The following is a 12,118-nucleotide window of genomic DNA, read 5'->3' as shown; positions in this document are numbered from 1 at the left end:
GTTCCAGGTTACTAGTGTCCACTCCTCACCACCACCACAGGTGTCCAGGTTACTAGTGTCCACTTCCTCACCACCACCACAGTGTCCAGGTTACTAGTGTCCACTCCTCACCACCACCACAAGTGTCCAGGTTACTAGTGTCCACTCCTCACCACCACCACAAGTGTCCAGGTTACTAGTGTCCACTCCTCACCACCACCACAGGTGTCCAGGTTACTAGTGTCCACTCACTCACGACCACCACAGGTGTCCAGGTTACAGGTGTCCACTTCCTCACCACCACCACAGGTGTCCATGTCAATGGTGTCCTCTCCATCACAGGTGCCGTGGCCAGAAGCGAGACAGTTCTGCCGGTCCATCTATGGGGACTTGGTGAAGTTTGATAGCTTTTCAGATTTCGGACATCTTGTGCTGTACATGAGGAACTCTAGTGAGTGTTGTGTGTCTAGTTACGTCTTGTCATTACAAAATTATTCTTAACTAGTTCACAGCTCGTATAAGTTCTCCTGATGATTCACGTTCAAATTCAATGTTGAAAAACATGTCATGCATGTAGAATAGTGAATGATAATTTTAATCATTTTTTTACAAAACTGTACTGAATATGAGAAGTATTAAGTAAATGGTATTTAATTAATTGTACAGAAGAAACCTATTGATGGATTAAAGGGTGGTGTTTCAAAAGCTCCAAAATGACCTCGTAACTACTGTCACAAGAATCAAGAGGTTCAACCACCCAGTGGTGCAGGTAGTTAGGCACTGTTCCTTCATCTCTTCCTCCTATCCCATCTCCTTGTCCCCATATTCCTTCCCACTAATATAGGTAACATAATAGACTACTGTAGACGGCCTGTTGGTCCATTCAAGGCGCCCAATCACATACACACACACACACACAAGGGGCCTCGCGGCTGAGTTGACATCGGTCGGGGGTCGTACCCAGGTTCGATTCCCAGCTGAGTCAGAAACAAATGGGCACAGTTTCTTTCAGCCTGAATCTCATGTTCACCTAGAAGTAAATAGGTACCTGGGAGTTAGACATCTGACACGGATTGCTTACTGAGAGTTTATTCACCTAGTTGTGCTTGTGGGGGTTGATCTCTGCTTTTTCGGTCCGCCTCTCAACTATCAATCAATTAACTGTTACTTCTATTTCCCCCCCCCCACACACGCACACACTGTCAATCAATCTGAACACCAGTTGATTGACAGTTGAGAGGCGAGACCAAAGAGCCAAAGCTCAACCCTCGCAAGCACAAATAGTTGAGTACACACACGCAAGCACACACACAGGAAGCAGCCCGTAAAAAACTCTGCCCATTTTGTTTCTGCCATCAACGGGGATCAAACTCGGACTCTAGGATTACGAGTCCAGAGCGCTGTCCACTCAGGTATCATTCCCCCTAGCATATGTATGTGTGTGTGTGTGAGTGATGGGAAACGATCTGCAAAACCTCGACGATCTGCAAGATCGTCGAGGTTTTGGTCCATTCGGGTACGGAAGTCTTCGTCGATGTTGGTGTGTCTCTATTGGTCTGTAGCATGAAGTAGTTTCGCTTTGCTATCATTGATCTCATTTTCTGCTTTGTGTATCTGATTTCGAATCATATCTTTATCGTGAAAGCATGGTTCAGCTTTCAGGCTCCAGAGACAGTAGAAGCAAGAACATAGGGATTTAATGGCCAATTAATATCTATTCATCCACTTGTTCATCTCAATCACGTCCTGTACCACCTCTCCCCAAGTAAGTAAGTAATTATCAAAGTAGCGAATATTAGCTTGGGCAGAGCATGGAGAATCTCACAATACAAGGGCATGAAATTGAGTGGGTTACCTCTTTTAAATACCTAGGAGTCATAATAGACAGCCAATTGAAATTCACTCAAGAAATTGAATATCTTCGGCAACGTTGTAAAGCCAGAAACTCAGCTTTCCGCTCCCTGACAAGTCTTAGTCTATCTCTACCAGCACTCAAAATGTACTACGTTCAAGCAGTTAGGTCACTCATTGACTATGCTGCTCCTGCTCTTACATCCCTCAGTGATAACCAATGGGAGAAACTGGAAGTGTCTCAAAATGATGCTCTGAGAACAATGCTGGGAGCACCTATATGGACGCGTTGAGAGAATGTAACAATAAAAACCAACTTACCAGCCTTAAAAAACAGGATCAAACAAAGGATAGCCACCATAACAACAAAACTTGTTGGAACCACCGCCAGACTGTCAATCAAAGATAGCATACACAGATCGTGTCAGAGAAACCTTCAATATAGAACAAGTGTATGGACGGATAATCTGGTCAAGATTCTTTCTGGTCAAGAAAGTGGACTTGAAATGGACCATTAAAAACAAAGAAGATAGACCATATAACACTTTATACAGCCTCCTCCATGGGAAGAATCGAGTCTAAAGATAATCATTGAAGGATTACCAGTTAAAAAATCTGCATGTGACTCACAGAGGCTCAAAGCAGTCACAGAACAACAAATGGAAATCATCTCAAGACCTACAATGACTCACATCTTCACAGATGGATCAGTTGATCAAGAAAGAGGTTCTGCTGGGGCAGCAGTTTACACTAAAAACCATGAAGCTTACTGGAGCATGAATAGTGGATGATCAACATTGCAAACAGAATTATATGCCCTGAAGGTGGCCATAACCTATACAATTGAGAATAATTTACATGATATCATCATTCATACAGACTCTAAATCTTCGCTCCAGGCATTGTTATCCAGTCAACACAGATATATAATACAACTCCTCACAAAAATCCAACATATAGGAAAAGAAGCCCATAATCTAGGGCTGTCAATCACCCTAAATTGGATATCAAGTCACATTGGCATAGATGGTAATGAAAAGGCAGACTCACTAGCAAAAACTGCCACTGCTCTACCTGCTGTACAGGTTCAAATACCTCCAAGTTTTTCACAGAGTAAGGAGCAAATCAAAAAGAAAATATTCCCAACTATCAAAAGTCGCCACAGAGCCAAAGTAGCGGAAGGAAGATCCACTGCGATGTGGTACGAACAAGCCACTGGTTACTCCTCTTTCAAGCCTGACAAAAAGATATCCAGAGACATTGCAGTAGCCATACACAGACTCAGACTTGGTTACAAGTGCTGCTGGGAGGTAATAAACCCAATAATTAAAGAGTGTCATATCTGTGGAACAGAAGCAGAGGCGCCACTATTGCACTACTTACTGGAATGTGAAGCTACTGAAGCCCTGCCCATCAAACTCAACATTAAGCCAACGACAGCAGCTGCATTAGATGCACATTCCACAGCGACTACAATGATTAGAAAAGCCGTTGAGGAATGGGACTCATTAGTGAGCATTCTAGATCTATATCCGCCACCAAAATAATGTTATTAAAACAAGACTAAAACAGAAGCAAAAAAGAAATAGGAAAACATTTAATACTTTGACCCAAATATCAGAGTAACAAGGTTATCGCGAATCGCCGAACTCAGTTATGGGCTCACCATAGCCCGTGCTACATGGACATTTTGTTCTGAGTAGCTAAATCTAAAACAACAACAACAACATGGAGAATCACAGCCCCACTCCTGAGTCAAGAGTCCATTACGGGCTCAGCATAGCCTGTGCTACTTGGAACTCTTTGTTCCGAGTAGCTGAATCTAAAACAATAACAATCCCTTGCTCGACCAACACGACCGGACAAAAGAGGATGGTAGCCGAGGCTATTTCCATCCACCCGCCGGCACTTGGTTGGTAATCTTGGGCATGGTATTTTATCAAATCACCTCATTCTTTGGGGCACACATGAGGAACACAAATGCGAACAATCCTGATTGGTCCCCAGGACAATATGCAACTGAAAACTCACACCCCAGCAGTGACTCGAACCCATACTGCCAGGAGCACACTGCTGGTGTACAGGATCCCTTAGCCACTCGACGAACACGACTGGACAAAAGAGGATGGTAGCCGAGGCTATTTCCATCCCCCCGCCGGCACTGAATGTTCGCACAGTGCCGGCAGGGGGGGGAGGGGATGGCATGACAGCTTGATGAAATTATTAAAGTTAGAAAAAGCCCTCAACCTTTCTCTCAGTGACTTACAGTGGAAACAAGCCTCCCTTCCTGTGAGACTTGGGAGCCTCGGCGTTCGCACAGCAATGCAAATTGCTGTACCTGCATTCTGTTCCTTTGCAGTGTTATCTGTCAACCTGGTGAAGAAAATCCTACCCGATCATTTAGGTCAACAGGAAGGGGTACAAGATCTATACACTGCGACACCAAATGGGTCTCCCTTGCAGGACCAGTACTACAACCACCACCTTCTAAAGTTTACAAGCAATCTATCTGGCATGACTCCATTGTTGACCAAGCAGTTGCAACATGCCTAGAAGCTGAAGCAACACCACATGACACTGCCCGACCTAGAGCTGTAGCAGTTTCCCATGCTGGTGACTTCCTATTAGCAATCCCAATGTCAGCAACCGGCATGCGTCTCATATCGCAAGCCCTCCAATTTACTGTGGCTCTCCACCTCGCTGATCCATTCCATACCGAATATAGGTGTATTTGTGGCGAGGCAGTGCCCGACGGGTAAGGCCGGCATGACCTGCTCTGCCAAAGCACAGGAGGATGGTGTGCAAGACACGGCGAGGTTATTGACATTATTAAGAGGAGCCTTACCACAGCCGGTTGTCCAGCAGAGAGAGAACCTCGTTACCTAATGCCCCACAACTATAACGTGCCTGTTGGTCACTCAGACGTGATTACCGTGGAACCCTGGAAGAATGGTAGACAGTGTGGGACTAAATGTGTGTTTCAACTTTACCCAACACCTATGTTGACTTCAGTGTTGCACATCCAGGCGGTGTTGCCACTCACCAGGAAGCAGTCAAGTCTCGTAAATACAGAGATCTTGATCACCACTTAAATTTTGTCCTCATTGCTTCAGAGACACTTGGTGCCTGGGATAAAAGTTTTAAGGAGCTGGGTTTTAAGCTAAGTGAAACAACTAGAGACCCAAGAGCCGCGAGTTTCCTCTTTCAGCGCCTTAGTGTGGCTGTCCAGACAGGAAATGCACACTGCATCCTTGGTTCCTGCACGCCATCTGAGGAGCTGGAAGAATTCGACAACCAGTGACAAGTAGCCTTAATTGTACCTTGCATATAACCAATGTTGTGTAACCCTTTTTTTTTAAATGAAATTTTAAATAAAATATAATGACAAAATAGAAAAATATAGAGGTTGCAGGAGAAGACAATATGTGAGTGTACGCGGGTGTCCCACAAGGCTGCCCCGGATGCTGCATATCGTCATTTTCGAGGTCGAGGGTCCATACTAACGCAAACAGAGGTGGTACCTCGTATATATTGTATTTAATAAAAAACTAATATATATATATATGTCGTACCTAGTAGCCAGAACGCACTTCTCAGCCTACTATGCAAGGCCAAATTTGCCTAATAAGCCAAGTTTTCATGAATTAATTGTTTTTCGACTACCTAACCTACCTAACCTAACCTAACCTAACTTTTTCGGCTACCTAACCTAACCTCACCTATAAAGATAGGTTAGGTTAGGTTAGGTAGGGTTGGTTAGGTTCGGTCATATATCTACGTTAATTTTAACTCCAATAAAAAAAATTGACCTCATACATAATGAAATGGGTAGCTTTATCATTTCATAAGAAAAAAATTAGAGAAAATATATTAATTCAGGAAAACTTGGCTTATTAGGCAAATTTGGTCTTGCATATTAGGCTCAGAAGTGCGTTCTGGCTACTAGGTACGACATATATATATATATATATATATATATATATATATATTATATATATATATATATATATATATAATATATATATATTACGGAGCACAATACCGTGCATTGTGCTGAGTGACGATCACATCACAAAGATCACTGCACATTTATGACAGTGATACACGATAAGTATTGTTGGTATATGGTGTTGCAGGGCTGACAACTGATTACTGGGTCGGTGGCCGTTTCGACTTGGATACCAACGCTTGGTCGTGGACCGTGGACGAATCTGTCATGCCTTTAGGGACTCCCTACTGGGCTGTAAGGTTAGTGCTCCAAAGGTCTCCCTACTGGGCTTTGAGGTTAGTGCTTCAAAGGTCTCCCTACTGATCTGTGAAGTTAGTGCCCATAAGGTCTCTCTACAGCGCTGTGAGATTAGTACTTGTACTGTATTCCAGTACCTGGCTCTGGAGAGTTTGTCGTTTGTTAATACCTGTTTGAAGAGTGTCGTGTGCCTGTTCCTGGTTGCTGAGTTTGTCGTGTGCCAGTGCCTGCTTGGAGAGTTTCGTGTGCCAGTACCTGTTTTGAGAGTGTCGTGCGCCATTATATGTTATGTGAGTGTTTATCGAGTGTCAGTACCTGTTTGGAGAGGGATTAACCGTGGTATATACTTGTGTTTCTGTTGCAGGCACAGCAGCTCGTGTGTGCCGCGCCCCCCGCCCCACACTGACCCCTTCAGCAGTCCCTCCGCTGCCCTACCAGACGCCCCATGCTTCTCCTACACCCAGGCGCCCGCCAATCGTCAGGAGGGATGGTAATGACACTCAATTTTTTTATGTTCAATTGTGAAGACATTAGGCATGGGAAGCTTGTGTACCCACTTGGTTTACTGTCTATAACAGTGACTCCCATGAGGGGGTTCTGAGGAACAATGGGGTTTATTGATAAATTTTTAACATGACGAGCTTATAAAACGATGAAGCATTTATAAAATGTTGCTTGGCTAGATATTCGTGTGATAGTTAATATTTAGAGTTTTACTTGGTAGGAGAAATGTTGTTGAGGTGGAGGAATTGTTGTAGCAGTAAGGAATTGTTGTAGCGGTAAGGAATTGTTGTAGCAGTAAGGAATTGTTGTAGTGGTAAGGAATTGTTGTAGCAGTAAGGAATTGTTGTAGTGGTAAGGAATTGTTGTAGCGGTAAGGAATTGTTGTAGCAGTAAGGAATTGTTGTAGCGGTAAGGAATTGTTGTAGCGGTAAGGAATTGTTGTAGCAGTAAGGAATTGTTGTAGCGGTAAGGAATTGTTGTAGCGGTAAGGAATTGTTGTAGCGGTAAGGAATTCAGTTGTGAGTAATGACTGTTGCGGCGCTCTCGTTCCTGCTGCTTCTTTTGTTTCTGTCGTAGCGTTTAATATTTGCAGTTTAACATTACAGTACACAAGAACAGTGTTAAGTTATTACTATACTGTTTGTTATGGAAGTGTGATTTAATATTTACATTAAATTAGGAGACAATTACAATTAAAGTTATTATATTGAAACGAATTATTGTCAACTTTCTTATAAAACAATAATATAAAATTTACTTTTTAGTTAATAATTTTATAAAAAAATTATATTCACATAAAATCTTGGAAAATATGCTCACAATAACCAGTTAGAAAGCTGTAAAGTGAACTTATTTGTAATTTGTTATTAACATTAATTAGCAAATAGAAATTGGCAATAAATATCCATGAAATATTTTATTCAAAAAGTGTGAGTTAATTTTTATTTATTAGATCTACTGCTTTACGCACCTATTTTGGAATTTCTGCTGATGGACCTAATGTGTGCTCAACCTGGCCTCTCAACCTGGACGACGTATAAATCTCCAACGTCAAAATAAGATGTACTGTAACTATAGCGGCTCGCTATATTGACGGGCTGTTACTTTCCTCATTCGTGGGTCCTGGGTTGGGTTAGGTTTTAGCAATTTAGTACATCAGTTTAGTGACGTTGTGACAACTCGAGACTGGTCAGCCAGGTAGAACTAGAACTAGGTGGTCTTCCAGGTAGGACGGGCTGATGACTAGACGTACCTGGTCTTCTGTGATGACCAGACGTACCTGGTCCTCTGTGATGACCAGACGTACCTGGTCTTCTGTGTTGACCAGACATACCTGGTCCGCTGTGATAACCAGACGTACCTGGTCCTCTGTGATGACCAGACGTACCTGGTCCTCTGTGATGACAAGACGTACCTGGTCCTCTGTGTTGACCAGACGTACCTGATCCTCTGTGATGATCAGACGTACCTGGTCCTCTGTGATGACCAGACGTACCTGGTCCTCTGTGATGACAAGACGTACCTGGTCCTCTGTGTTGACCAGACGTACCTGGTCCTCTGTGTTGACCAGACGTACCTGGTCCTCTGTGATGACCAGACGTACCTGGTCCTCTGTGATGACAAGACGTACCTGGTCCTCTGTGATGACCAGACGTACCTGGTCCTCTGTGATGACCAGATGTACCTGGTCCTCTGTGTTGACCAGACGTACCTGGTCCTATCCTTCCAAACATTTTCACGTTTTCAAAACGTGCTAAAAACGACATTTCTTTATTTTGGGCACGTTATAAATTACGCATAATATACGTGTTTTGAGAATTAGTAAAGACGAGTATAAAACGTGAGGTCCTAACGTTTCAATAAAACGTGTTTTAAATGTTATGATAAAACATTTTGGAGCAAAGGTTTTTAAAACGTTAATTCTAATCATTTGTTATTGGAATTATTAGGTATAATTATCTTTATTGCATTTAGAAAGATAGAGAGAAGGAGAAGAGGAGAAGAGAGAGAGTGAGAGACAGCGAACAGCATAAGAGGAGAGACAAAGAGGAGACAGACAAAGAAGAGACAAAGGAGTGGAGAGAAGAGAGAAAGGGAGAGAGAGAGAGAGAGAGAGAGAGAGAGAGGAGAGAGAGAGAGAGAGAGAGAGAGAGAGAGAGAGAGAGAGAGAGAGAGAGAGAGAGAGAGAGAGAGAGAGAGAGAGAAAGAGAGAGAGAGAGAGAGAGAGAGAGAAGAGAGAGAGAGAGAGAGAGAGAGAGAGAGAGAGAGAGAGAGAGAGAGAGGAAGAGAGAGAGAGGAGAGAGAGAGGAGGAGGAGGTGAGGGGAGAGGTGGAAGAGAGAGGAAGGGTGGAGAGAGAGAGCGAGAGGAGGGGAGAGAAAGGAGGGGGGGGGGAAGAAAGAGAGGTAGAGATTCGCGCGAGAGAGAGAGAGATGGGGAGAGCGAGGCGAGAGAGGGAGAGAGAAGAGAAAGAGAGAGAGAGAGAGAGAGAGAGAGGAGAGAGAGAGAGAGGAGAGAGAGAGAGAGAGAGAGAGAGAGAGAGAGAGAAGAGAGAGAAGAGAGAGAGAGAGAGGAGAGAGAGAGAAAGAAAGAGAGAAAGAGAAGGAGCGATAAGAGAGATAGAGAAAAGAGTGAAAAAGAAGAAGAGGAGAGAAAGAGCGAAGAGAAGAAGACGAAAAGGGAAGAGAATAGAGAGAGAGGAAGAGAAAGAGTGAAGAAAAACAATGCCCACTTTAACTACTTTAACTGCACGCACACACACACCACACACACACACTGGGAGACAGAAGAGTTAGAGGGGACATGATCATCACATACAAGATTCTCAGAGGAATTGATAGGGTAAATAAAGACAGGACAGGATGCAGTAGGGGACACAGGTGGAAATTGACTGCCCAAATGAGCCATAGAGACGTTAGAATTTTTTTTCAGTGTCAGTAGTAGGCAAATAAAATGCATTAGGAAGTGATGTGGTGGATGCTGACTCCATACACAGCTTCAAGTGTAGATTTGATAGAGCCCAGAAGGCTCAGGAACCTGTACATTAGTTGATTGACCGTTGAGAGGCGGGAGCAAAGAGCCAGAGCTCAACCCCCGCAAGCACAACAAGGTGAGTCCAATAGGTAGGTAAACACACACAAGGTATACCAAGTGAGTACTAGGTGAGTACACACACCAACAAGGTATACTAGGTGAGTACACACACACACACACACACACAAGGGGTAGATAAAGACAGGCTATTTAACACAAGGGGCACACGCACTAGGGGACACAGGTGGAAACTGAGCGCCCAAATGAGCCACAAAGATATTAGAAAGAATTTTTTAGTGTCAGAGTGGTTGATAAACGGAATACATTAGGAAGTGATGTGGTGGAGGCTGACTCCATACACAGTTTTAAGTGTAGATATGATAGAGCCCAATAGGCTCAGGAATCTGTACACCTGTTGATTGACGGTTGAGAGGCGGGACCAAAGAGCCAGAGTTCAACTCCCGCAAACACAACTAAGTGAGTACAAACACACACACACACACACACACACACACACACACACACACCACACACACACACACACACACACACACACACACACACCACACACACACACACACACACACACACACATTTGATTGACTAAAATTAACGTATTGTATACGTTATAAAGACGTCTTTATATAAATAGTTACAGTGTCATCTTTCTGAGACCAAATAAGAACGTCAGAAAACGTTTTGTGTTTGCTGGGATGGACTCGGGTCCATGTATACCCCCCCCCCCCCCCCCCCACCCCACTTCCTCTGACAATCCCCATTAACTCATATATTCTTCATGGTATTTCTGGAATATTTAAAGCTGCCTTGCATGGACCTATAATCACTCCTGCAGTTTCCTATTTTATTGTGTTCTTTGGTGCATTTTTTTATGTTCAGAGTTTCTTGGATGGAATTTATGCTTTTGTTTATATGATCCAATTGTTTGTGTGAGAAGAAAAGGTTGACGGTGTTCCTTGGGATGTCCTCAGGTGCTCCGCCTTGACCTACGAACACTACTACTACATGACCGACCAGAGTTGCCAGGAGGAACGCAGCCCACTCTGCATGCTGGAGGCCGACGATGATGATGACCAATTTGATGAGGAACCTGAAGGGAAAGTCTGAGGAGGGAAAGTCTGAGGAGGGGAAGCCTGAGGAGGGGGAAGCCTGAGGAGGGGGAAGCCTGAGGAGGGGAAGCCTGAGGAGGGAGAAGCCTGAGGAGGGGAAACCTGAGGAGGGGGAAGCCTGAGGAGGGGGAAACCTGAGGAGGGGGAAGCCTGAGGAGGGGGAAGCCTGAGGAGGGGAAACCTGAGGAGGGGGAAGCCTGAGGAGGGGGAAGCCTGAGGAGGGGAAGCCTGAGGAGGGGAAGCCTGAGGAGGGGGAAGCCTGAGGAGGGGGAAGCCTGAGGAGGGGGAAGCCTGAGGAGGGAAAACCTGAGGAGGGGGAAGCCTGAGGAGGGGAAGCCTGAGGAGGGGAAGCCTGAGGAGGGGGAAGCCTGAGGAGGGGGAAGCCTGAGGAAGGGAAGCCTGAGGAGGGGAAGCCTGAGGAGGGGGAAGCCTGAGGAGGGGAAGCCTGAGGAGGAGGAAGCGTGATGAGGGGAAGCCTGAGGAGGGGAAGCCTGAGGAGGGGAAGCCCGGGGAGGGGGAAGCCTGGGGAGGGGAAACCTGAGGAGGGGGAAGCCTGAGGAGGGGGAAGCCTGAGGAGGGGAAGCCTGAGGAGGGGAAGCCTGAGGAGGGGGAAGCCTGAGGAGGGGAAGCCTGAGGAAGGGAAGCCTGAGGAGGGGGAAGCCTGAGGAGGGGGAAGCCTGAGGAGGGGAAGCCTGAGGAGGAGGAAGCCTGATGAGGGGAAGCCTGAGGAGGGGAAGCCTGAGGAGGGGGAAGCCCGGGGAGTAGGAAGCCTGGGGAGGGGAAACCTGAGGAGGGGAAGCCTGAGGAGGGGGAAGCCTGAGGAGGGGGAAGCCTGAGGATGGGGAAGCCTGAGGAGGGGGAAGCCTGAGGAGGGGAAGCCTGAGGAGGGGAAACCTGAGAAGGGGGAAGCCTGAGGAGGGGAAGCCTGAGGAGGGGAAGCCTGATAAGGGGAAGCCTGAGGAGGGGGAAGCCTGAGGAGGGGAAGCCTGAGGAGGGGAAAGCCTGAGGATGGGGAAGCCTGAGGAGGGGGAAGCCTGAGGAGGGGAAGCCTGAGGAGGGGAAGCCTGAGGAGGGGGAAGCCTGAAGAGGGGGAAGCCTGAGGAGGGGAAGCCTGAGGAGGGGGAAGCCTGAGGAGGGGGAAGCCTGAGGAGGGGGAAGCCTGAGGAGGGGGAAGCCTGAGGAGGGGAAGCCTGAGGAGGGGGAAGCCTGAAGAGGGGGAAGCCTGAGGAGGGGAAGCCTGAGGAGGAGGAAGCCTGAGGAGGGGAAGCCTGAGGAGGGGGAAGCCTGAAGAGGGGGAAGCCTGAGGAGGGGAAGCCTGAGGAGGGGGAAGCCTGAGGAGGGGGAAGCCTGAGGAGGGGAAGCCTGAGGAGGGGAAGCCTG

At 46.2% G+C, this 12,118-nt stretch overlaps 1 protein-coding gene across 1 annotated transcript; it reads left to right on the top strand.

The window, feature by feature from the left end:
• Positions 1 to 300: 300 nt before the first annotated feature.
• On the top strand, positions 301 to 10,772 carry LOC138352779 (uncharacterized). Its single transcript, XM_069305368.1, has 4 exons — positions 301 to 430; positions 5,967 to 6,078; positions 6,441 to 6,566; positions 10,601 to 10,772. Exons 1-4 carry the CDS (start codon positions 301 to 303, stop codon positions 10,734 to 10,736), a joined length of 504 nt encoding a protein of 167 aa, XP_069161469.1. The 3' UTR covers positions 10,737 to 10,772.
• Positions 10,773 to 12,118: the final 1,346 nt, after the last annotated feature.

Source organism: Procambarus clarkii, chromosome 54 (genome assembly GCF_040958095.1).
Source record: "Procambarus clarkii isolate CNS0578487 chromosome 54, FALCON_Pclarkii_2.0, whole genome shotgun sequence".
Taxonomy (NCBI): Eukaryota; Metazoa; Arthropoda; class Malacostraca; order Decapoda; family Cambaridae; genus Procambarus; species Procambarus clarkii.
This window is presented reverse-complemented; position numbering and strand designations above follow the sequence as displayed.